The 25,930-nt window shown below is 57.5% G+C and overlaps 1 protein-coding gene across 2 annotated transcripts in view; it reads left to right on the top strand.

The window, feature by feature from the left end:
* NOS3 (nitric oxide synthase 3) overlaps positions 1 to 25,183 on the top strand; it is a 42,818-nt gene extending 17,635 nt beyond the window's left edge. For both annotated transcript variants that reach the window (XM_054991176.1, XM_054991174.1), the window contains exons 15-26: positions 3,304 to 3,420; positions 5,395 to 5,569; positions 9,184 to 9,316; positions 9,873 to 9,951; positions 14,588 to 14,775; positions 16,148 to 16,317; positions 17,703 to 17,913; positions 18,203 to 18,290; positions 22,549 to 22,670; positions 22,797 to 22,945; positions 24,118 to 24,312; positions 24,987 to 25,183. In XM_054991176.1, coding sequence (XP_054847151.1) covers positions 3,304 to 3,420; positions 5,395 to 5,569; positions 9,184 to 9,316; positions 9,873 to 9,951; positions 14,588 to 14,775; positions 16,148 to 16,317; positions 17,703 to 17,913; positions 18,203 to 18,290; positions 22,549 to 22,670; positions 22,797 to 22,945; positions 24,118 to 24,312; positions 24,987 to 25,112 — 1,753 coding nt within the window. In that variant the 3' untranslated portion in view covers positions 25,113 to 25,183. The remainder of the gene's footprint in view (positions 1 to 3,303; positions 3,421 to 5,394; positions 5,570 to 9,183; positions 9,317 to 9,872; positions 9,952 to 14,587; positions 14,776 to 16,147; positions 16,318 to 17,702; positions 17,914 to 18,202; positions 18,291 to 22,548; positions 22,671 to 22,796; positions 22,946 to 24,117; positions 24,313 to 24,986) is intronic.
* Positions 25,184 to 25,930: the final 747 nt, after the last annotated feature.

Raw genomic sequence — 25,930 nt, 5'->3', positions numbered from 1 at the left:
GCAGCGGGAGCCCAGCAGCCAGCCTGGCCTGGGATAAGCTTGTGCGAAAGTAGAGTCAGGGGAGATCTCAGTTGCCCTCTGCGGCTCAGACTCCAGCCATGTCCAGTGCCATGTGCAGCTGCTTCCAGCCCACAGACCTTTTGAGGGTGGGGAGGGGGGGCGGGTGGGAAGACTCGGAGGAGCCATCAGGCAGCCTGGAGAGGCATGCATGGCTGCGAAGGTGGCTGCCTGCCCCCCTCCCGCCCCCCAGCCCAGCTCCAGCTTTAGAGGCTCCATTCGTTGCAAGGGCAGCGGCAGACTGGCCACCCACTGTGGGCAAGTGTGTCTTTATAGTTAACCAATCAACTCACTAACTAGCCTGCACAGCGATTACGGTCCCTGTCAGTGAGCCTCAGTCCCAAGTACTTCCAGCCTCCAGCTGCCATGCCGCACTCCTCTGGCTGCACGGAAGGCTCCCCCTGCCTGTGCTTGTGGGGCTGGCTGCTTCACGCCAGCTGCCCCTGTCTTGGCCATCCACTGTCTTCCCTTCTGTTCTCCCCCCTCCCTGCAGCTTCTTCCCCCTCCAAGGATCACCAGCCAACTTGCTCCCCCCCCTTTCCTGCTTCCTTCCAGCACGTCCTCTGGTATCAGAAACAGGCACTTCCCCCTCCCTGCCCCAGGGAAGCCCCTTTAAGATTCCGCCCAGGGGGTGACCAGTTTGTCCTGTACAGGCAGTCTAAAGGACGTTGCCTGCAGGAGGCGGCATTTCTCACGTGGGGTCAGGGATGAGCTGGGGGTGAGTCCCTGGGGGTCGGCTGACAAAGCAAGGCCTGGGTGAGTGTTGCTAGAGTGGACACAGGGCCAGTACTGGCATCGGGACTAATCTCAGGGTCTGGCTCCTGAGTTTGTGTCTCTGTTAGGTGGCCTGTTGCATATTCATGCCTCTATGTCTTAGGCAAGCAAAGAAGGCAAACCAGCCAAGCCCCCTTCCCCAGGGGCCTAGAGGGGCTTGCTGATGCACCAGAGGGCTTTGTGCAGGGAGCTGTAGATGACAACCACCGGTGGTGCTCGGCCACTCTCCGGGGGCTGCCCTGCAGTGGTCCAGCCTGCCTTTGTCAGTCTCTGTCTGTACTTCCTTGGGTGTAAAAACGGAAGCGGTAAGAATGCTTCTGGAATACGTTAGCTGGAAAAGCTGGAGGGGAGATTGCACAATCAAGCTTCTGGATTCTGTGGAGGTTGTGTGTCTCATATCTGTAAAATAGAGTTTGGATTGGATATCCGAATTGACTTCGCTTTATGGCAGGAAGAATAGGTGGAATTTACTTGTTCCGATGTAGAGGCATCACAGGCACTTAGAAACTGGTCTGATTGTGTGAGCAACATGTCCTGTTTAGAACTAGAATTTAAAAATGGATTGGATGTGTTGAACACGTAGGAAATTAAAGAATTGATTAAAAAGAGTTTAATCTGATTGACATACTTTTGTGTGCTTAATATTGCATGCCTTTCTATTTCTCAGGAAATGGTTGGTATAAATAATAAATTTACTTTGAGAAAAAGGGTGGCCAAGAATATAACAGAATGCTTTGAAATTAGTGATGGGAAGCGGAGTGCGAGCAGTGTATTGCGTGTATATTGAAAGAAGAGTTAGAAGTATTGTCGAAGGCTTTCACGGCCGGAGAACGATGGTTGGTTGGGGGTTTTCCGGGCTGCAATACAGCCCGGAAAACCCCCAACAACCAAGAGTTAGAAGTGTTTGAGAATGAAATCTGCAAAAGCTTAAAGGAACTAGAACAACCATCTGAGACAAATATTGGCGTTCTAGGACTTCCCCCACCAATACCCTGTATCAGCATGATTTGGGTTTGACGCCGGGGGCCACACCTGGTGCTGACACTGGGCGAAGTTCATTGGTGCCAGTGGGCTTAGGAGGGGGTAACTGAGGAGGGCTCAATTAAGCAGCGTTTGGGGAGGGGGTGTAGAGAAACGCCTCTGTGTGTGTGTGTGTGTGTGTGTGTGCGTGCAACTTTCTGTGGGCTGGAGGGGAGGAGACTGAGGCAGGCCGTGTCCTAATCTCCTCCGCAACTCCCCCCCCCCCCCCGTTCCTCTGCAGTGATCTGAGGGTGACTCCCTTGAGAGGGCAGGCGATCCGTCCAGGGGCTGAGGAGGTCTGCCCAGGAGGCTGTGGGAGGCTGGCAGGGCCCGTTCCGGAGGGGAAAGGGAGATGGCAGAGAGTCGGTTGGTGGGGGCTGGAGAGAGAGGGAGGCCGTTCTGAAGGGAGATGTTTGTCCAGCTTACCTCCAAGTAACACAGTGATGGGCCTGCCCTACACAGCACCTAGAGGGGGCGTGGGTGTAGGGGAGGGAGAGAGATGAAGCCTTTTGGTCAATGTTATTTTATTTCTTCCATTCACTTCTGAGGTGCCTGTGTATAGTTGTGAGGTTTAAATAAATCCTTTTGACTGTTAAAGGAGTGAACGCCTTCTGTGCCACATAGTTCCCCCAAACTGCTTGGAAATGCTGGGAGGGTCCCCCGAAAATTCCTGAGGAGGATAAAAGTGATAAAACGGCAAATTGCCAATTCTCCAGCAGAGCCCCAAAGATTCCTGGGAGGCCCATGGGCAGGTTCCTGGTGACGCCAGAGGGAGGTTCGGCGGCTGTCCCAGTAACCAGCAGTACCCTGAGGCAGGGAAGTGGACCGGCCCCTTTGGGTGCCAGGATAAGATCAAGGGGTAGGCAGAGCGGGGTCCGTCAGTTCATGGAGGCCTGATCCACCCCAGGGGGCATGGGCCGAAGGAAGGTGTCGAAGACAGGAGAGCCTCAGGAGGTAGTTACGTACAACAAACAGAATCACCGGAGAAATTAGCTGCCACGTTTTTAGATGAGAACCAGGTCTTGGGTAGTTTCAGACGAGCAGCCGTGTCAGTCTGCAGTCGATGAGCAAGGTTCAAGTCCAGCAGCACCTTCAAGGCCGGCAAGATTTCCCCGGGTCTAAACTTGTCAAAGCTCCCTTCCTCAGATATATGTGGAAATGGGGAGCTGCGCCTTTTAATAAAAGACTGGGATGAAAGGAATCGGCTCCCGTTCCTGCTCGGATCAGATGAAGGGAGTTACAGCCTGGAAAGCCTTTGTGGGTCTTGGAGGTGCGCAGGTCCTGGGAAACGTCATCAGGCAGGGCCCCTCCCCCTCCCTTTTCTAGAATGGCCAGCATGGCCTTCACGGGGGAGTTGGTCTGGAAACAAGCGCAGGCCTCTCGGAGCAGCCGCCGCCGCCGATCGCCAGTCCGCAGCCCACCTCTCACCTCCTCTTTCTCTCTTGCCTGCAGGAGCTATAAGATGCGCTTCAACAGCATCTCACAATCTGACCCGTGTGTGGCTGTGTGGAGGCGGAGGCGCAAAGAGTCCAGCAACACGGACAGTGCGGGGGCCCTGGGCACCCTTCGGTATGATGGCTGGGGGGAGGGAGGGGCATGCAGTCGGGTCTGTGGGCTGGGAGGCCTGGGCTGTTGGCTTCGCGGGAGGCAGGGGGACTGGAACACCTCTGCCGTGCGCAGAGAACCCCTGCGGGGCAGAGGGCACAGCGGACGGTGAGCCAGCTTTTCGGGCAGAAAACCGGGCGAGGCGAGGAGGAGGCTGCTTAGCAGTCCCTGTGTGTGTAGCTGAGTGGCACGGAATGGGTGGCCCGAGTCTTCTCTTCTGTGGCTTTTCTTGGCAACCGCCCACAGCAGGAGCCTCTGCCGTGGCCCCCTGTGGCATTTCCTGCAGGCTGCCTTTGTGTGGCCTCTGGAGGGCTTGGGCCAAGGCAGGCAGGAAAACCCCTCCCAAGATTAGGTGGGCCAGGCAAGGAACAGGCGCGGGGCTCAGCCCAGAATTGTCTTCCGGTCCCCCTTCTCAAGTCCCCTGCTCCAACTAGAAGGCCGGCCTGCAGTGCCTTCTCTGACACCCCCCACCCCCCACATCTGACGCAGCCCCCTCCCCTGCAACAAAGCTCAGAAGTGTAGCTAATCTAGTGGCAACAGAGCAACTGTGGATCACGGCTGGAGCAGATTTCCTGCGCTGGAGGCTTTTAAGGCATAGTAAGCGAGGGCCTCCCTGGCCTAGATAGCCCCGGCAAGCCCAGTCTGGTCAGAAGCCAGGCAGGGTCGGCCTTAGGATAGCAATTGCAGGGGAGACCTCCCAGGAAGACCAGGGCCGGCCAGTGCAGAGGCAGGCAAGGGCCAACCACCTCTGGTCGTCCCTTGCCTTGAAACCCCCAGCACGGCAGGGGTCATTACCATGAAAACATCACGAAGAGTCAGCCATTAAAACAGTTTCTGGCAGCCGCAAGCCTGGGTGAATGCAGGCGCTTTCCGCTGGCACCTAAAAGCTCCTCAGTCAGTGCCCCAGGCACATCGCTGTGGTTGGGGTTTCCGGAATCAAGGTCCCTCCCTCTGGTCACCGTCCACCTCCCTTCGAAGGCAGGGGGGCGGAGAACAGGCCTCCTGCTCTTGATCTTCACTGCTGGGCAGGGTGGTGCAGGGGGAGGGGGTGCGTTGGATACCCTGGCCCAAGACTATCTATCACATTGTGCCCCAAAGTGGGCTGGTAGCCAGAGCAGCTTCTTTAGAAGTGACAAATAGTCTTGCTGGATCAGGTGGTGGGCGATGGGGAAGGCCCCTGCCTGAGGCCCTGGGGAGCCGCTGTCAGTCTGCAGGGCCAGGAGGCGGCATCAGGGAAGGCCTCGGCCTCTCTGCCCTCTGGGGCAACCAGTTGGCCACTGCAACTGTGCCAAGGAGGATGTTGAACCCGATGAGCCCTCGCTGGTCTGATGCCAGCACTGCAGGGCACTGGGCTGTGGCCGCTGGCAGTCCTCCTGGGCAACGTCCCGCCAGGATCTTTCCATTCCTCCCAGCTCCCAATCTTTCTTTGTCTCGCCACCTTCTTGTACCGCCTCCCTAAACTGGCTTGCTCAGAATGGTGGGAAAGGGAAGCCCTCTGGTGACGTGGCTGTTTCCTGGTGCGTGTGATTCATTTATCTTCATCAAGGGACTTTGTTCCGTAGTTAGCTGGAGATACATGATATCTAAATATAGAGGTGTTGCCGAACGTGGCTGTTCTGGAAAGGAGCCCCCCCCCCCAAGGTGGAGCAAAGCAAAGCAAAGCACAGACTGCCCTGATAAGGTAGCGGGAAGCTGAGGTCACAAACCGTTCTGTGGCCACATCGGGCAGCATTGAAGTGGAGCAGGAGGGGCCCTCTGATCTGGGCTGACGTTTCTGCCTGCACTTTGGAGGGAGAGGCCACGGTGGCTTAAAAGAGAGGCTGCATCTTAATAGGTGTTTTGCTCATTTTGTCTGTCTTCTTGTGTTGTCGCCTGCTCTCTCACTGCTGAGGGGAGGGGGACCTCCTCCTCCCGCGCTCACCCCACCCTTCTTTCCAGGTTCTCTGTCTTTGGGCTTGGCTCTCGTGCCTACCCGCATTTCTGCGCCTTTGCCCATGCTGTGGACACACGCCTGGAGGAGCTGGGAGGCGAGCGGATCCTGCCCATGGGCGAGGGGGACGAGCTGTGCGCCCAGGAGGAGTCCTTCCGCACCTGGGCCAAGAATGTCTTCAAGGTGGTGTGCCGGGAGGAAGCGGGGAGGGCACGGGAGCAGCCAAGGGTCACCACTGGGCATTCTGGGGTCCTCCCTGGCCCCAAAGGAGCCCTGCCAAGGTCCAAGCCGGGCTCTGCGGGCTCGGCCTCACGCTGTCCTATAGGGCTCGGGAGTAGAGCACCCGACTCCCGTGCCGAAGGTCCCAGATTCAATCTCCAGTGACAACTCCAGTTTAAAAAAACGTGACGGACCACCTGAGACCTTGAGAGCTGCTGCCAGGGGCACCGTGGCCCCTGGTCGACAAGGACAGGGGGCAGACTCCACAGAAGACAGCATCCTGTGTGTTTGGCTGGAGGCGTCCCTGAAGGACGTTCATGAGCCAGAAGTTAGGGGGGGGGGGCGTATTTCCTTCTCAGCATCTGGTCCTCCGAGAGAGCCTAAGACGTTCCTCTCAAATGGGCCATCCTGATCTTTTCCAAACACTTCTCTTGTTCGGGGCTCTCGCTAGAGCTGTTTCAGGAGCTGAGATCTGGTTGCTGGAAGAAGCTCTTCCTTCCTTCCTTCCTTCTTTGAATCTTGCCTGCCTCTTCCCTTTGCCGTTGCCTGCTCCTCCCTTAAGAGCCCTCTAAAGCGGGGGTGGTGGTGGTCCCGTGGGGTTGGCCGAAGGGCCCAGCAGGCGGCCCCCCCCGGCCCAGATTCCCAGCCACCTTCCCCACCAAGGCTGTGGATCCAGCCACCGCAGTGCCCTCTGCTCCGAGCGGAAGCAGGCCGCTGCTTCCGCAGGCTGAAAGGGCGTTTTCCTGAAGCTTTCTTTAAACAGGCTGCTGTTTTTTTTTCCAAAAAGGAGTCCTATGGCTATACTTCTCCAACTCTCCAGACTGAGAAAATAGTCCTGCAGAAAACGTTTGCTAGTTGGCAGGGCCGGTGCTACCATTAGGCCAGCTAGGCGGCCACCTGGGGCACAGACCTCAGAGGGGCGCAGAACTGACGTGAGGGGCAGTTTTATACTGATTAGCTTCTTTTTAAAAAGCAACTGACAACGTATATTTTTGTTTTGAAATAAATACTACAACATTGCTATAGAATAGAATTAATCATAACATCTTCTCTGCACCCCCTATCACTTGCACAAGCCCCATTGGTGCCTGCCACTGTGCTCTGCCTCCTGGGGTTATAAGTCGGCAAACAGGGCAGGAGTGGGGGAGAAAACCTATTGAGCACCCCCGCCCCCCAGCAGGGTAGCGGGAATAGTCCTCTCAACAGACCATCAGGTGTGATGAGGGTTTTCACTAAGTTTTGATAGATCCTTCTGAGATTGCAAAGGAGCTTGGAATACTACCAGACTTCGAGACAGAACAAGTTAGAAAAAGGAGAAGGAAAGAGCAGTTTGAGTAAGAAGAGGCAAAGCAAGATCCAAAGCAGAAATTCAAAGTAGGTTTCTATTGTGCTGTCTTAGACATGGCCATACAGTCTGTTGAAGAGAGATTCCAACGGCTACAACAATATAATCCCCTACTTGGCTTCCTGTAAGATACATACAGCATCAATAAAAAATTTACTGAAGACATACTTAAAACCCGCAAGAATTTGGAAAAATCACTGATGAACAATGGAAACAGATATTGATGCTGGAGATCTGTGCTGTGAACTTACAGCAATATTTCAAAGTCTCCCCAAGTCTATGCCACCACAAGGAGCACTTTTATTCATACTGCAGCAAAAACTCCTGGATAGCGTGCTTCATCTGTTGCTCTAAGGATCCTTCTCACACTTCCAGTGTCAGCGGCAAGTGGGGAATGCAGTTTCTCAAAGCTCAAACTTATAAAAACATACGTACGTTCAACAACGCTGCAAAAGAGACTAGTTGGCTTCGCAACTCTCTCAATTGAACATGCCCAAGTATCAGCACTTGACCTGAAGAAATTGGTGGCAAAAAAGGCAACGGAAAAGGCACACAACGTGAGATTTTGATGCTCTTGAAATGGAAACATTCAAGAGACTTAAATTTTAACATCGTAATTCGCAGGATTATTCAAAACTAGCGCCAGAGCCCATTGTGACATAATACAACAGGCTTTAGCAGCGGGCGCCAGATTGAGTTGCCCTACGCCGCCACGAGTTGGGCAGCCCCGTGCCACAGTGGACTGCTGGGCTGAGCCGCAGCGGGCCCCAAAGCGATGGGAAGGCCCGTGGCCGTGGCGTCATGTCTTCCTGCTGCTGCACTTGTCCTTCCTGGGTTTCCAAGAGCCCCAAGGCAGTGGGTAGGCCTGGTGCCATGGCGCTGGGCCTTCCCACAGCCCTGCTGGGCCTTGCCGGGCCTCTGAAGGCCCCAAGGAGGTGGCTGGGAGGCAAACCGTTTTGCCCCCCGACTCGCTTCTTATCCCTGCATACTGTGCCTGTGCGGGGCTAAGAAGTGAGTCGTCGGCAACATGGTTTGCCTTTTATGTTTAAGGATGATTTGTGTGCTAAAACTTGAGAAAAAAATCAAAGATTGTTGTATTGCATTATTTATTCTTGCAATTTTTTTAAAAATTAGCAATTTCAAGTTTTGTGCTTTACATTTTCCCTACAATTCATCTGTTTTTGAAAATTGGTTAGCAGTGTGTGTGGGGGGGGGGGCGGGGGGGGCGCAGCAAGTAGTGAGCCTTGCCTAGTGCTCAAAGAAGTCTGGCGCCGGCCCTGCTAGTGGGAAGGGGTCTTCTGGAGGACCGGGGGGCCACACGCTCGGGGACGGCTGGCGTAATTCCGTGGCTCTCCGGTGCCTCTTGTGAGCGGGCGGGGCGGGGCATCCCACTGATGACTGTGCCCCTTCCCCCGCCCCCCACCACGTCCACTGCTCTCCACCCTGGGTCCTGGCGACTCCCCTCTGGCACAAAAGCCGCTTTCAAAAGGCGGGGTGTGAAAGAACGGGAGGTGGGTGATGCGTCATGGGAGATTCCCTTGAAAGATGGCTTGGGGGAGCTGGCGAGCAGAGAGGCAGATCTGGGCGGAGTGGCAGTTGGCTTGCCTGCGGAGGGGCTCGAGGGGCATGGGCGGTTCTCCGCCTTGCCAGGGCTTGGCCTCCCTGCCCTCCTGTGCTGTTGCTGTTTCTTTCCTCGTCCTGGACACACACACATATCCCCCGCCCCCCAGTCATGATGTGCCTAGCAAATGGCACTCTCTATTCCTGGAATGGGGTGTGTGGCTGCATTGCCATCCTGTGTGACTTTTCCAGAGTGGCAGTGGCAGAGGAAGGGCTGGGAAGGCAACATCCTCGTTGGTTGTAGGTGGCACCTTCCTTTGCCCAATCTGGCATTTAGCATTGGCAGAGGTCCCTAGTTTCAAAGCAGCCCTTTCAAATGTTTGGGGAGGGGGCTGCTGCCACCTGGTGGCCAAAGACTCACACTGCTGGCTAAGGGGGTAGGGGGGATGAGGGCACTTGTGTGGCCCCCTGCCCAGCCCCTTAGCTGCTTTGGTCCCTCCCACAGGTAATGGGACCATATGTGAGGAGGCCTCCCCCAAGGAGCCCCAGTGGAGAGCCAGTGCTTCCTGCCCCTCTGGGGGGGGGGTGCTGCCACCGAGGCATTGCAAGTACCCCCCCCCCCAACAGCCTGCCTGCTTCCTTCTTCTGCACCTTGTCTCCCCCCCTCCTTCAGGCCGCCTGCCACACCTTTTGTGTAGGAGACAATGCTGAGGCAGCCGCCAAAGAGGTCTTCACCACCCGCTGCAGCTGGAAGCACCACCGATACCGCTTGTCAGTCAACGGGAGCACCCCTGACCTGCTGGCAGGTGAGTGCAGCGGAGTTGGCCGCCACATTTGGCTGGTGCTGGGAGTGCCGTGGGGCTGCCCCCCCCCTTGGTGGCCCTGAACAGGCCACGCTTTGCAGCCAGAGCCCTGGCGGGGGTGGACTTTGCAAGCCAGGGACTCGGGGGGGGGGGGCGGCTGCCTGGCCGGAGGGGAGGGGAGGGGAGGGGAGGGGTGAGGCCCCACCCCTTTGGTGGCTTTGCTCTGTGCCTTGGAAGCCCTGGTTCTAAAATTGTATTTGTTTATTTATGGTCCGCCTTTCTCACTGAGACTCAAGGTGGATGACACAGTGTGAGAGCAGTGCAGTCAGTATCAAGGACAATTTCATAAGCAATGCCATCGGGTAAATAAGCACAAGTTTACCAAGACAGAGCATTAGCAGGAATCCAATACAGAGTTGAAGAAATGCACAGGAGGGGTTCTGTGGGGTCCTGAACTCTGCGCTCCTTGCCCCGGAGCACGGAAGTCAGTTCGGTGGCTCAGATGAAGGCCTGACTTTGAACCAGCCATGTTGATGTCTCCCTCCCTCCCTCCCTCCAGGTCTGTCACATGTGCACAAGCGCAAGGTGGTACCATGCCGTGTTCTCTCCATCCAGAACCTGCAGAGCCCGGAATCCAGGTGAGAGCCCCCCAGGGAATCCTGACCTCCCTGGGGGTAAGAAAAGGGCTCCACGAGTCATCACAGCAGCGAGGTGTTTGCCTTTCGCAGCTCCTTGGCCCGCAGGTGGGCCTTTCTTAGTTTCCTATGGGCCAGTGTTCGACTGCCTTCTCCCATACAGGGTGAGCAGTCCTATCCAGCTGCCGCCAAGGCTCAGCCTTTCGGTTGCTCAGGCTTCATGGTTGGTCCTTCATGGCTGTTTTCTCCCCCAATCCCCCCAATGCCTCCTAGACAGGGTGTGGGGACTTCTGCAGGCTCAGGAAGTGGTGGTGGGAGCAGTCACGGCCTTCAGCTTGCTTGGCCTTGCTGCCAGGTAGAGCCCCGATTGAGCCAGGCTGGGGTGCGGGGTAGGGTAGCCCTTGGCTGTCGGTCCTCCGCCTCTCTGGCTTTTTGGTCAGGGCCTGTGAGCCAGGTGCTCCCACTCCACGTCCCTTCGCATGGAATGAAAGATGTGCAAGGGCAGGGAGCGTGGGAGGGCTTGCTCCTGCCGTGGGAGCTGCCTGTCAGCCCCTGGCCCAGCTGCTTGTCCGTCTGGAGGGCTCTTCCTCTGCTGGTGGCTTGCCAGTCCCGAGGTTCTTTGGACAGGGCAGTGCTGTGTAGGAGAGGGCTATACTACCGTGACTAGGTCCACCTTGAATCCTTGGGGGAAGGCCGAAGGCTGCCCCGACCTGGCTTGGTGGGACCCAATAGCAGCTGGCTGGAGCTGCAAGTCACCTGACACGTCCTGCGGACCTTCCAAGATCCGATCACTTTCCTCCTCCTCCTTCCTCCTTCCCTGGCTTGAGTTGGGTGGAGTGACGCCTGGAGGGGAGTCCCTCTGAGTCACTTGGCAGGGGCATCGAATGGCAGATGGGCCGAGCAGGGGAACCATTGGAGATGGATCTTCCAAAGCAGATGTTCTCCCAGGATCTCTGGTTAAGTTCCGTATGATCCCAGAGAATGCTCTGGGAAGAAGTATTCTGGGAGGATGTGCTCTGCTCAAAGAGTGGCCAGAAGTTCAGCCGTCTCCCTCCGACTGGTCTGATGCTGTGGCACCAAGAAAGAACCAGCTACAAGAGTCACCCTGACAGTGCCAGCTGCAGAGGTGGTGCCTGGACTGGCTGTGTGGCGTGTTCAGCCGCACAGCAGGTGCCCAGGAGGTAGGATCCAGGCCCCACCCAGCAGGATCCGTTCCCATTGAAAGCCTGGAGGGTGACCAGAAGCAGTGCCTGGTGCCAGCCACCCTCCTGGGGTCCTTCCATGGATTTTGATTATTTTAAGACATTTCCTCCCTGGATAGCCAGTGAGGTGGGAAGAGCCACCTGGGAAGCTTCCTTCCAGTGAGATTTGAATGGGGCCCCCGGATGGCAGGCCGTTCAGGCTTTTGCCAGAGCGGTGCTGGCACAAATGTGCTTGGAGGGACGGGGAGTGGGGGGTGGGCGGGCTCAGTGGCTTTTGGGCCGCCACCCGCTGTACCTGGGCTAGGCTGGCTAGGCTGGCAGAGATTGGGAAGGGAAGCGTTTGCAGGAGTCTGCCTCTGAGCAGCAGCCCTGCCAGCGTTCCTGGGGCTTGGCTTGCTTCTGGGGCACTTTTCTGGGCAGCTGCAGAGCCACTCCCCCCCCCCCCCCGCTGTGGGTTCCTGGAGGGAGCCGCTCCGAGGGAGCATTTCCTGTGCAGCGCAGAGTTTTCACACTGGGGACTGAACTGGGTGCTCATCATTCTGAGTCTCCGAGCAGGGTGGCTTTCAAAGCAAGAAGCTGTATCCCCAGACCCGTTACCTCAGGACCCAACTACACGTTACAGTTTTCCCTGGTCTGCCTCTGGGCCACGTCACAGGTGTGTTCTGACCAGCCCCCTGCGTGCCTGGGAAGCATGGAGCTCCCCAAACACGTCTGTGAACTGTCCCCTCCCCCAGGGTATACTGGGGAAAAACAGGACACAGGCCCTCCGCTCGGAAGGGCATAGCGCTGGGGGTGCCTCCGTGGGGAAAAGGTTATTCTGAGGCTGTTGTGCCCGAGATTAACTTGGGAGTTCCCGGGTCTCCGGAGGGGATGCGTCTCTGCAGTCTGTCAGGGTGGAGATGCTTTGGTGACATGTATTCTCATGACGTTACTTGGGGGGCGGGGCGGGGGGGGACGTCCCCCAGGAGGCCTGGTGATGGCCTGGGGCTTCTGCTGCAGTTTTGATGAGCGAGAACAGGGTGGGGGTGGGCTGTTGCTGGGGTTTCACCTGGTAGACAAAAGGCCAGTCTGGGAGAAGAGTTTGGTGGTCCTGATAACACCTCTTGGGAGCTCACCTGACGAGGTGTCGTCCCCCCCCCCCGAGCCAGTGGCAGGTTTTCTGTTACCCCAAGCCAGGAACAGCCGTCCCGTCCCGGGCCTCTGCTGCCCAAGGGCTTGGCTCGGTTCAGGCAGGGGCTCTCGCTCCCTCCCCTGCTGCTGATGGCTAGGAGTGAACTGCCCTCCTGCAGTGTTCCCCCGCCCCCCAGCACCTGCATGGTGGGGGGCTTGGCTTAATGAACACAAACTGAGTAGCAACTGCTGCCGCCAGCAATTCTGAGCGTCTCTTCCTAAATAGCATCACACGCTATTCACTTGGTACCTGTGCTGCCGTTTAGAGGCTTTGCCTGGTTGTGGCGCCTCCTGCTACGGTACCTGAAGCAGGCGTGATTCGGGTCCAGTTGCACCTTAAAGACCAACTAGTTGCTGTCAAGTTGCTACTTGACCTGAATCTTGCTCTTCTACTTCAGACCAACATGGCGACCCACCTGAAACCACAGTAAGCGAGCAGAGAGGTTATCTGTTGCAGCGTTGCAGTTTCATGCTATCACGCTCCAGGGATGGCAAACTTACCCACTGCCCCTCCCTGCTACTGCACTTCAGACCGCGAGACAGACTAGGCAAGGTGTGTCTCCAGAGGCCAGGCTCAGAGCATTCAAAACATCAGCAAGTTTAATGACTGAAGGAAAAGAATGCACCTGTAGCTTGCTCAAGCACTCAGGCTGAGCAAGGGTGCCTAACAGAGAGGGAAGCGTGTGGCCCCATTTCCCTGCACTCAGAACTTATCCCAAATAACGTTTAAATAGTCCAGCCTGGCACTTCTTGAAGATGCGACGGTTTAAAGTTCACCACTGCCTTAGTTGTCTGGGTTGGGACTTTCCCCCCCTGTGCCGAGCCGTATGGGCAGGATGGGACCCCTCGGAAAAGGCTGAGTCCATCATGGCTCGTGCCTCCAAGTCAAGAGCAAGACCCAAGAGAGCTTCTTCTCTGTGCCAGAGAACGTCGAGTCTCCCCTTGGGAAGAGTCCACCCTCCCCCGCCCCCAACTCCGGGTCATTCAGCCCTTTCTGCTTCCAGAGGAAGGCCGTACTTTCCAGCTGTTTGGCTCCTAGCAGTCTCTGTCCCTTTGGGGTGTGACTTTCTAGCAGGGTGTGAGACAGTACATGATGGTCTTGCTTCGTCCGAAGCCATCGGCCTCCGCAAGCACGCAAGTACCCTGGGCTGGCTCCCCCCAGCCCCTCCAGCCCTTCCTTCCTGCCATCTCTGAGTCTGCAGCTGAGTTTCAACACGCAGACAGAGGGCAGCCACAGTGACTGAGATACTGGGGTGGATTCTGGGGTGGAGGGCATTTCTCTGCCGTGTCCATTCTCCATGGAGGTTTCATTTCCATTCTGAATGCAGAGGTATCCAGGAAGGCAGTGCAGCATCCATGTGGCAGTTTGCCCTGCACTTCCCTTGCCTCAGCACTCTTTGGCCATTTGCCTGTCCCCTGCCCCCATCAGAGGGCTTTTCCAAGCTTTTTTAAAAAAAATATCAGTAGGGGGAGTACCATATGGCATTAAAATGATCTTGTTCCTCAGAATTACCAGCTTTCATTTTTTAAACAGCGAGTTGTATTCTGTTTCAATGCAGAGTTAGAAGGGGAAAGATATCTCTGTAAAGAGGCTCTTTTTTTTTTAAAAAAAAAAGGGCTAGACATTCGGAGGACCTAGTAGATTGATCATTAGAACATTGTGCCAATAGGTCAATTGCCATGTTTAAAATGAAGCCCTCTAGTGCCGTGGAGAGTGGAGGCAACGAAAACGGTGCTGATGCGGGCAGGACTGGCGGAAGTGTGCCTCTCCCCATCCCCACAGCCGGCCCACACGCTTCCACTGAGGGCGTTCCCAAAAGACCGCACCGAGCGAGGTCTGGCAAAGATCACAGCAAAGCAGGAGAAAAACAAAGCAAAACAAAGTGGTTGCTTGGGAGATAGAAGATACTGTGTAGAAGTCCCAAACTTCCCGCTGCTGTTTGGATGCTAAACCTGGAGCAAGTCCTCCACGTGGAAGCAGCCCTGATCACCCTCTGAGTGGGCCTGAGGAAGTTGGGGCCGCCCCACTGCTCACGACAGCCTTCGTTTCTGTCCATACCGAAGGACGTAAATGTCGGTTTCCTCTCCTGCTGTGCGCAGGGCTGGCCTGCACTGTCCCTGGCTCTGCTCCCCTCTCCTGTGAGAGGATGCCCAGGGCAGAGGGGTGTACAGTGGGTAACTTGTTGAGAGCCACAGAACGTGGCACTTGTTCCTTCCCTTCCCGCTCCACTGGACGTGGCCTGACTGCTCTCCTCCTTCCCCCACAGCCGATCCACCATCCTTGTCAAGTTGCTCACAGGGGACCAGCCAGAACTGCAGTACCAGCCGGGCGACCACGTGGGCATCTTCCCTGCCAATTGCAAAGAGTTGGTGGAGGGGCTCTTGGAGCGTGTCGAGGATCCGCCTCCTGCCAGTGAGACTGTTGCCGTGGAGACCCTGGAGGTGGAGACTGAGGGTGGGTGAGTGGCTGCCACGCAGCCCCTGTGGTGGAGAGATGCGCTGGGACTGGTGCTCTTTGGTCGTGTGGCGGAGGGTGCCATCCTAGGAGGCTGCCTGCGTGCGCACCACAAACCCTCGTGAGGCTGGCTCCTGGTGGGGAGTGAAGATCTGTGCCTGGGGTTTGGAGCTGGGCCCAGAGGGCCTGGGATTAGCCTCGGTGCCTCTCCTCGTGCCAGGGTCCCTCTGAGCAGAAGATTCGCCAACTGGACCGGAGGGCCTCCCAGCGGCATTGACGTGTGCCTAAGGAACACACGGAGGGTCTCGGAGCCGGGAGCTGCCGCTGGGGAGTGGAATGGGGAGTGGAAACTTCAGCTCCAGGCCAGGGGCTGCTGGGCAAGGAAGCCCTCGGGGGAGTGGACTGGGGGGCTTTCCCCTGGGAATGGTAGCATTAGCCACTGCTGGGCTCAGCGGCCCTTGTGGTGCCCTTTGGTCCCCATGGAGCGGGACGCGCTGCTGAGCCAGTTACGGGTGGGGCTGCGGTGGGGGTGGGGTGCATCTGCCCTCAGCCAAGTGGAGGCGGAGCATCCTTCAGAGGGGAGCCCCTGGCTGGGTACTGCCCTGCATTCTGCAGGCCCAAACTGCCGTGGAGGAGGGCCGCTGGCTTGGCCTGCCAGGCTTCACAGCCCCGAGCGGCCGATGCCCGGAGCAGGGCTTGTGCCTAGTGGGCCGGTCGATCCAGCGGAGCAGCCTTCTCAAGCCTGGACCTAGGTAGCCTGAGCGGGGTCTGGTGCAGCGGCATCTGCTGCCAGGTGTGGGAGCTCAGAAGGCTGTTCCGTTCCGGCCACGATCCTCTGAGGGATCACCGCTGCCCGTGTTGTGCTCTAGGCCTGCAGGGAGGTGCAGCGCAGCCAGCCTGGCTCTTCGCCTTCTCTGGGCCACCTCAGCCTGGGTCCTCCGTTCCTGCGATTCCTGCAGAGGGTCCCGGGAGCGGGGGGCAGGGGGGCTGTTCCCGCAGCAGGGGCTCACTTGCAGGCTCTGGCAGGGCAGCCGGGGCGCTGCTGGAGCGTGGCCAGCAGGCGCCTCTGCAGCTTCAGGCCTTTCCTGACCCAGTGGCCCCCCTCGCCCCCCGGCCTGGCCTCCTCGGGCCCTTCCTTGGAGCCCTCCAGGTCAGGGTCCCTGGCCTGGTCAGAGGGGGGCATGGCGGACCCCAAAGAACCTGGTGCTGGAGGAGATTCTCGGGGCAGGAAGGGGAAGGTTTCTGCAGCTTCTCCCAGTGGCCGTTTCTCCTGGGTTGTCTCCCCACCCCCGCCAATCTGTTGATTAAATCGTTGCCAAAAAGGGGGGGGGGTCCTCCAGGCTGCCGCTCAATCTCTGGCTCCTCTCCCCAGGCCCGAGGCGCTTGTGGGTCCCTGAGGGCCGCCTGCCCCCATGCACGCTGCAGCAGGCGCTCACCTTCTTCCTGGACATCACGACCCCTCCCAGCCCCCAGCTGCTGCAGCTCCTGGCCACCCTGGCCGAAGACCCAGCTGAACGGCAGCAGCTAGAGCGGCTCAGCCAGGTAGGAAAGGGCTGTGGGGGCAGGAGGGGGCAGGCAGGGCCTCCCTCTCTGCCTGCTGGGCATTCTCTCCAGCTGTTCGTTTTTTGGAACTGGGCCACAGTTGGACAGAGGACTGCAGCTGAGGCCTAGCAATGCTGGGCAGCATGGAGTGAGTACCTTGCAAATAAGGCTCCCCCACGCTGACAATGCAGACGTGTGTGGATCTTGGAGCAGGGCAGTGATGGCAAGAGGCGGACAAAGGACAAAGCGGGTTAGAGGTCGAAAGAACTGGGGGGGGGGGCTGAGGCGGGGTGTGGCAGTGAGAGCTAGTAAAATGGACATAGATCCAGAGGAGTTAGCCGTGTTAGTCTGTAGTAGCAAAATCAAAAAGAGTCCAGCAGCACCTTTAACCAATTTTATTGTAGCATAAGCTTTTGAGAATCACAGCTCTCTTCGTCAGATGCATGGAGGGCAGAAGGAAACTGGCCAAATATAGAGGAGGAGAGGGGGGGAAGGGGGGAAGGAGGAGAGGGGGGATGTAAACAACTCCTTTGATATGGAGATGCAGATGTGGGGATCAGTTTGCTTGTGTAAAGGTTCAAAGGAGTTTGCCGTGGTAGTCTGTAGCAGCAAAATCAAAAACAGTTCAGCAGCACTGCAGCACAAGCCCTCGATAACCACAGTCCTCCCCGCCAGATGCATCTGACAAAGAGAACCGTGGTCCTCGAAAGCCCACGCCAGGTACCACTGGACTCACCCTGACCCCGTCTCTGTAAAGGAAATCAGTTACCTGTGATAATGAGAGAACCATTCATAGTCCCTATTCAGTCCCAGCTTGACAGAGTCAAATTTGCCTGTGAATTCCAATTCAGCAGCTTCCCGTTGGATTTTGTTTTTGAAAGGTTTCTGCTAGGAAAAAAAAATTGGTTAGTCTTAAAGGTGCTACTGGACTCTTTTTGATTTAGTAAAATGGACGGAAGCCTTCTTGGGGACTGTGGGCTGTGCTCTTCTTTGCGTGTTTGGCTCTTCGGGGGGCCGGGTGGGGGAGCAGCGACCTGGTCCTCCATCCCCAGGAGGATGAATGTTCTCTGCCGTTGCCCCGTCTCTGGAACTCTCCCCCCCTGCACGTCCGCACATTCCCCTCCTTTCTCTGGGCAAGCCCTCAGTGGAGAGTCTCTGTGTCTTGTGGGGCGGGGGCTTGTGGGGTGGGGGCCCTTTGGCGGCGTGCAGTGAGGCTGGCGGTGGAGGTTTCTGGGGCCGTGTCCCACTGCTTGCTTTGATCATCCGTTGCCTCAGATGCCTTGGGGAGAGGCGGGAGAGCAGTCTCTTAAGGGGGGGGGTAAATAGGCGGCCTCGGCTGTCATGTTGTAACACACACGCACGCACACACGCCTCCTGCCCACCAGGATTCTCGCCTCTATGAGGAGTGGAAATGGTTCCGATGCCCGACCATGGTGGAGCTGCTGGAGGACTTCCCCTCCGTCGCCTTGCCGGCTTCGCTGCTCCTTACCCAGCTGCCCTTGCTCCAGCCACGCTACTACTCGATCAGCTCCGCACCGGAGGCATCCCCGGGGCAGATCCACCTCACCGTGGCCGTGCTGAGCTACCGGAGCAAAGGTGAGAGTGGGCACCTGGTGTTCCTCGACATGGACGTGGACACGCGGGGGGGGGGGGGCAGAGGTGGGTTAAGGAAGATGCAGACACATGGCTGGGAAGGAAGCCGGCCCTGATGGGCGGTCTAAAGTGCAGCCTGCCAGGAGGGCCAGTCTGGAGAACGCCTGGGGCAAAGCCAGCAGAGAAGGGGGGTAAGATCAGGGCCGGCCCCGGTGGGGGGGGGGGGGGCGGCGCTCAGGGAGCCCTGCAGTTTCCTGTCTTCTCAGGCCGCTTGTCCCACACTCTCTTGCAGATGGGAAGGGCCCCCTGCGCCACGGAGTCTGCTCTACGTGGCTTTCCCGGCTAGCACCTGGGGAGATGGTGCCAACTTTTGTCCGAGGGTAAGGAACCTGGGCATGTGTGATTGGGTTGGGCATCCCTGGAGGGAGAAACGTTTAGCCTGGCCTATGAGGGACGGTTGGCTGGGATCCCTTGGCCTCTGCAGCCGGAGAGATCTCCCCGGAGGGATGGCCTGCCTGGAAGAGACCCAACTCCGCGTTCCTGCACGGTTCCTGTACGGGAAACGGCAGCTGCCACTTTGCACCCTGAAGACCAACTAGATTTCCAAGCAATGAGCTTTCCAGAGGCTAAGCTCCCAGCATGCTCCTGTGCCACACGTGGTGCCTCCCCCCTGCTTGAGTTGCACCCACCAAGGGGTGCGCCCCCCCCCCGGTGCCCTTAATTGGCACTTCTTATGCTGGCTCTTCCCTTGCTGTTGAGAGGCCTAGAAAGGCTTTCTCCGTAGAGACCAGCCACCTGCAGCGACCCCCTTCTAGTTTCCACAGAGGGCCATGGCCAAAGGCAGCTTTCAGTGGGACAACCGAGGTTCCAGCTGTGGTGCAGCCCCCCTTGCTTATTTCTCTGGCTCCTATGACACACAACACCTGCTGCTCATGCTACTGTTGCCATCCTCCAGGTGAGGCCTTGAGTTTGCCTGGCAGAGCAAACCAGAGGGGTCAGCTCTTCCGGAGGAAATGGGTAGGTTTGGAGGAAGAAAGCATGCCTGTGTGCCACGTTCCTGCTGAACCCCCTCTTCTCCAGGCACTACCCCCAAATCTGCAGGAACTCCCCAAACTAGAGTCGGCCACCCGAGGTCACATGCAGGGTCGATTTGGCATTGGACTTGCCTGTCCTTTGCACCCCAGTCAGACTTAGGGTAGGGTAAGACATTATTACAGAGTGGAAATGTCGGTGTGGACCCCCACCCACCCCCCTCTGCGGACTCCTCTGTCTTCCTGCCGCCTGCATCAAGGGACAGTGACTGGAGGATGCAGGGTGAGTGCGGACCACTGGATCTGGTCTGAGCAAGTCACCTGTTCAGAACAGCAGTTCCTTTGAACTGGAGCCACGCTCCTCTTCTTCCTCTGTTCTTGAACTCCATTCGTATGATTACGGCTCCTCAGGTGCTCAGTTTAAAAGCTTGGGGAGTGGCCTGTAGCTTGAGCCGCAGGAAATGAAAGGCCCACCCCTCCAGCTAGTCCTCCAGCTCCCCACACGTTCTGTACCACCTGATAAGCAGGCTCTCCCACAAACGGGGACTGTTTCAGGATGTGGCCTTTCCTCTCCCTCTCCTCCCTCCCCCCCCCACTCATACCCAGGAGTCCACTCCCTCCCCTCCCCCCAACAGGTTCCAGGAAGTCGCTGGACTTGATACCATTGCTCTCCTTCGTTGTCTAGTTTAACTTTCCTGGTCACCGGGAGGAGTGAGAGTGACTCAGTAGCCATGTGGCTAACAGTCCAACCAGATCACTTAACCATTGTTTGCGCTTACCAGAATTGCTGTTGCACAGAATTTCCCTAAATCATTTGTGCAAGCCGTTGGGTGCAGCTTTCTTGACTGCATATAAGGATGAGGCATGATTGGCTGAGCAGTTCTCCTGTGAAACTGCACAGACACAGCCAGGCCCAAAAGCTTTGCACTGACCACAAGACTGAGGAGGAGTGGCGGCGAAAGCAACACTAGGCTGCCTGACAGGGTGACAGAAATACATGGGGGGGGGCGCATTTGGCAAGCTGCTTGATCCCCCCTCCCCCCACACTGGGCCAGCCTGGCACAGCTGCCCTGCGAGCAGAGAGGCAAAGGCTTTGCTTGCCTGCATACGCTGGCTGGCTGGCTGGCATTGACTCCAGAGACTTCGGAGAGGGATGGAGGCCGAGGACCCCTGGCGAGAAGCAGCTCACACGGTCTGCCGGTGGGGCAGAGAGGAGTGAAGCTTCTCCCCCATAATGCAGACTAAGCCTCCCACACGCGCACACAGATGCACAGGAGATGAATGACGCGGAAGAGTCCGATCATCTGCTACATACAATCAAACTGCCCAGAAAACACCTTTAATGGTAGCTAAAGCAAGCAGCTGTGAGGTAACCGCTGAGGCGTACTAGTTTACTGTTGGACTAGAATCTGAAAGGCCCAGGTTCAAATCCCCACTCTGTGGAAGCTCACTGGGTGACCTTAAGCCCATCACACTCTCAGCCTAGCCAACCTCACAGGGTTGTTGTGAGGATAAACTGGACAACAGGACAATGTGAGCCACTCTGGGTGCCCTTGAAGAGTAAGGCAGAATATAAATGACTAAACTAGAAGGCAGGAGCGTGCTGGTCACATGCACAATGGAGGGTTGTTTCCCCCCCAGAAGTGGAGTGTGCAGGGAGGATCCGTCTCCCAAACTCTCTGCCAGTTCCACACAAGCGTGGCTGTTCCCATTCCAGAGCAGCAGGAGCCTTCGCATGTGGCTTCCGTGTTACACTCTCCGAGTGACGCGCCGTCAGGATAACCTTTGGCTCCACGTGCCCATCACAATTCATGGCCTCTTGTTTAGGTGGGTAGTGGTAATATATATGGTGGAAAGCAAACGCAGCACAGATTTAGTCACGGGACTGGAATCTAGATTAGGGGGGGTGTGGAACAGCTGCAGGCTGGCTTGAGGAAGACCGGCTGGGGAGCATTGCACGATGGGATCTGTAGTCTCTAGAAGAGCACTGCATTCTGGAAACTGTAGTCCAACAGCTGTGATGGACGATGGCAGGTGGAGTTGTACTCGAGGACACCTCTCTTTAAAAAACCAGCCGTAAGCCAATATCTGTGCCACCTGGCTGTGCTTGTTAATAATAATAATAACAACATTCAATTTATATACCGCCCTTCAGGACAACTGAATGCCCACTCAGAGTGGTTTACAAGGTATGTCATTATCATCCCCACAACAAAATACCCTGTGAGGTGGGTGGGGCTGAGAGAGCTCTGAGAGAGCCGTGACTAGCCCAAGGCCACCCAGCTGGCTTCAAGTGGAGGAGTGGGGAATCAAACCCGGCTCTCCAGATTAGAGTCCTGCGCTCTTAACCACTACACCAAACTTCTTTCTGGCGATGGAAATGCTCTCTCCCCAAAAAAGAACCACTTCTTGCCCTGTGCCTTAAGTACACGTTGTAAATCTGCCTCTGATGAGCTCCCGAAGAGCAGCCTTCCACAAAGGGAGCAGCAGCCGCTCTCAGTTCCGATGGGGAACATTCTCACAACGCATCTGTGAAGGAACAGACTCACAAGCCCCGTGCCCTCTGCTCGCAGGGGCTTGGAAAGCTGTGGCACGACTCTTACCAGGAGCAAGCGGGTGCGTGCACATGCCCCCCATTCCGCAGTCACTCCATTGACTACTACCTATCAGCTACCATGCTCAGTTCAAGGTATTGGTTATCGCAAACAAAGCTCTTCATGGCCTTGGTCCGGCATACCTACGGGACCGGCTCCCTCCCTAGGTTCCTCCATGGCAATTTCGCTCGGCCTGCCTGAGGTCCGGAGAACCCCCCCTCTCCTAAGCTTTCCGCAAACGATGCAAAACCAAATGATGCAAAAAGGCTTTTGTATTGTAGGGAGGGTTTCAGATGCTCCACTAATGCGTTAGGGACCATAGACGTCTCCACTGTGCTGCCTTACATACTATCTGTTGCTTTAAATATGTGCTCCTATGTCAGCCTTGGAATTGCTTCTGTTCTGTTCCGTATTGGATCCTTGTTAATGTTACGTCTTTGTAAACTTGCATTTATTTCCCCTGTGGCATTGTTTATGACATTGTCCTTGATACTGACTGCCCTGCTCTCACACTGTAATCCACCTCGAGTCTTAGTGAGAAAGGCAGACCATAAACGACACAAATGAGAAATCAAGGACACCCCCCCACCCACTCACCCCCCACTGCCATAGAAGGCTGCAGTGCCAAGCGTGCTGACAAGGGAGTAAGCTCCGAGGAAACGTGCTCAGGTCTCGTGGCACAGAAACGGGTTTTGAGCCCATCTGCACGAGACGGGTGAGGGGGGCTTGGGAGCTTCGTGCAGAGTCCAGGTGGGATTCTGCTGTCCTGGGGGCGGCGGGGGGGGGGGTCAGGGCAAAAGCGGTTTCCCCTCTGGCGGCTGTTCTTGGTCCAGGGCGGCATCAGAGAGGGGGCTACCTGCTCGGCCAGGCAGGCAGGCGGCCCAGCTGAGCAGCAGCTAGAGACCCCGCAGCCTCTTCCTCAGAATGCGCTTGTGAGCTCTGGCGGCCGCGGCGGCGGCTCTTTGCTGCCCTCTGCTGCGTGACTAGTGAGCCTCCATGTTGGTCCCATGCAGGGCCCCAGGCTTCCACTTGCCGGAAGACCCGTCAGCCCCCTGCATATTGGTGGGGCCCGGCACTGGCATCGCCCCCTTCCGGAGCTTCTGGCAGCAACGGCTGCATGCCCTGGACTCTGCAGGTAGGGCAGAAACCCGGCTTGGGGGGCGGGGCGGGTGGATGGCACTGTGGGACAGTACCAGGGGTGGACGTGGCATGGCAAGGAGGGGGTGCCGAGGCCTGGCTCCTTCACCGTGTGCCTTTGCAGGCTCCCTACCAAGCGAGCTGATCCTGGTCTTCGGCTGCCGCTCCTCCCACCACGACCAGATCTACGAGGAGGAGCTCCAGGAGGCTCTGCAGAAAGGGGCCCTCAGCCGAGTCCTCACCGCCTTCTCCCGTGATCCGGATCACCCCAAGGTAGGCGGCGGAAGCGGCTCTGCTCTCCTCGTGGGCCTTCCCGGAGGTGCCAGAAACGGGGCCCACTGAACCAGGGTTGACAGTGGGCCACCTACAACTTTGTCCACCTGCCAAGATGCCAGCCCAGGTGGGGACCCCTGCAGGGGGAGGGGACCAGATGCAGCTGGCCGGCCAGCCCCCCCCCCCCACAGGGCTGCCCCTCCCTCCCCCCCAGCTGTCTGGCACACAGGGCGAGGAGGGAGTTGGAGCAGCCACACCTCTTGCTCCTCTGACCCACCTGCCTGTGTTGCTGCCGTGGTAGTGGGTGGGACGCACGCACGCACGCGAGGCGGCTCCCGTTCTTCCTCCCCAACCCTTCAAGGAGAGAAGGGCTGGCAATGACGGGGCGGAGCAGTACCTCCCCCCCCCCCCAGCAGCAGCAGCAGCCTCTCCCAACAGCCCTGTTTGGCTGGTTCCTCCATTCCACAGGGAGGTCTTTGTGGGGATTTAAACCCCACCCCCGTTTTGGGGGGTTTTCACGTTTTCCTGCAAGCCTGGGGAGGCCCCCAAGATCTGCAGAAGAGCCGCTCCCCTCTGAACCCGGCCCCCTGGTCTGGATGTGTCAGGCTGCCCAGGGGCCAGGCCCAGGCTTAGGCGGAGGGCACCGGGGGGCGGGCGGGGGGGTTCCCAGGAGACCTGCCGCAGCGCTGGGGCACGCGGGCCCCCCCCTCTCTCTCTCTCTCTCGGTCCACAGCATCCGATATTCCCTCCCCCTCCCCCGCACTCCACCTTGCATCGGCTGCTGCAGTCCCACATCCTCCCTAGTTAATAATCATCGAAAGGACTTCCAAAATGTGGAGCAAACTCCCGCTGCTGCCCTCCTGATCGCAGTAGGTGGCCTGGGGTCAGCCCCTCCTCTCAGCCCAGCTGTATTGTGCGCATAACAACACTTGTTCACTGCTCTGGGTGAAGCACTAATCTGTCCAGAAGAGCGGTATGTAAGTGCAGTTCTTATCTTAGATGTGTGTGGACCGGTTACAGTGACTTTGTAAGATGCGCTCTGCACATGTTCAAGGCACCTCCTGTTTACCAGCCCAGAGGGAATGGCTCAGGCCGGACTCGTTCTCCTCACTGCCAGGAGCCACAGGCCCATGCCTGGCCAACCCTGCTTCTCTCCTCTCTTCCCCACCCAGACCTACGTGCAAGACCTGTTGAGAATGCACCTGGCAGGTGAGGTCTGGCAGGTGTTGTGCCAGCGAGGCGGCCACATGTATATCTGTGGCGATGTCACCATGGCCACTGGAGTCCTGCAAACAGTCCAGCAGATCTTGGCCAAGGAAGGGAACATGACCCTGACCGAGGCTGGAGACGCCATCAGCGAGCTCCGGGTAAGGGTACAGCCAAGCAGCTTACTGTGGTGGGGGCTGGCAACAGACAGGTGGAAAGGGGGCTGGGTCCCCCACTGGACTCCCCCCCCCCCCCGCCCCCCGCGATGTACTGCTCTCCAAGTTGAAGTAGATCTGAGGGGAGGTGGAGCAGATGGACACTGCATTAAGTGGACTGAGAAAGCAGGAGAGGACAAGGGCTGGGCCCATGGCTCAGCCAGCTCCACTTGTGGGCCGCGAGGCGGGCCGTGGCTTTAGAGCCCTTAGCAAAGGTGGATGGAGGGCTGAGAGGAGGGAGGGAGGGTGGCTGCATCTCGCTTTTTAGGATGCAGTTGCTGGTGGTGGCACAAATGTGCTTTGGGCTGGTTTCAGGCGGGGGGGGGCCCTCCAGGAAAGTGGGAGGAAGCCTTTCCGTTCTTAGGACTGGAAGAAAAGCCCGGCAAACACCTGGGATCCTGCAGTGGCCTCCAGCCCAAGGGAAGAGGGTCTTCCACCCTAGAGTAGCTCCAGCTGCCCCCTTTCTCATTGCCACCCTGCCGCAGGGCACAAAGCTGCTGTTGCAGTTTGGCTGTGAGGTTCCCCCATTTGGGGAGCGAGAAGGCAGCCGCTGAGAGCCTGCCAGGGGGGAGGCTGCTCTGCCCCTCCCTCCACGCTCACGGCTGTTTGCTCTGCCCAAGGACCAGAACCGCTACCATGAGGACATCTTTGGCCTAACGTTCCGTGCCCAGGAGGTGGCTTTGCGCATCCGCAGCCAGTCGTTCTCTGCACATGCGCAGCAGACAGCACGGGGCCCTGCTCCATGAGTACCTGCTCTTGCCATGTCCTACCACTGCTCCAGGCTGCACCTCAATAAAGCCTTTCGTGTTTTGATAGAGCCCGAGCCATGTTAATAATTTCTTGGGCGGGGCGGGGGGGGCGGGGAGAGGGAGAAGAGAAGGCCAGGTCCAAGGGCCTTCAGGCTGTGCTCCTGGGGTGGGAGAACTTGTGCAAGTGGAAGCAGAGAGCTGCAGCCATCTTAAAAATGCAGTGCCTCTGTCCCCCCGCCCCGCCCCCATCCTGAGCCATTGAAATCAGGAAGGGGCAGGATGAGGGGAACAACGTCTACCCTCAAAGGAACTGACAGCTGACTTCTGAAGAATTTGGGGGGGGGGGCGGGCTCACAAGTACAATTCTGCAGCCAGCCACCCCCTCTCCCCCTGCGGCAGGCAGTTTGGTGTAGTGGTTAAGAGTGTGGAACTCTAATCTGGAGAGCCGGGTTCGATCCCCCACTCCTCCACTTGAAGCCAGCTGGGTGGCCTTGGGCCAGTCACGGCTCTCTGGAGCTCTCAGCCCCACCCACCTCACAAGGGTGTTTTGTTGTGGAGATAATAAATAATAAAGACATGCTTTGTAAACCGCTCTGAGCGGGTGTTAAGTTGTCCTGAAAGGCGATATATAAATCAAATGTTATCAAATTGAATATTATTAAGGGCCCGCTGTGATGATCAAGCAACAGGGTGGTTGGTGGCGATGCAGGAATAAAAGGGGCCTGCATTTGTGGTGGTGGTGGGGGTGCTCTTGAGGGTGTGAGGGAGATTCATGGCCTGGGCATATTTGGAAAAGGCTCTGTCTTGGGCCCACC

Source organism: Eublepharis macularius, chromosome 11, assembly GCF_028583425.1.
Source record: "Eublepharis macularius isolate TG4126 chromosome 11, MPM_Emac_v1.0, whole genome shotgun sequence".
NCBI classification, from domain to species: Eukaryota; Metazoa; Chordata; class Lepidosauria; order Squamata; family Eublepharidae; genus Eublepharis; species Eublepharis macularius.
This window is presented reverse-complemented; position numbering and strand designations above follow the sequence as displayed.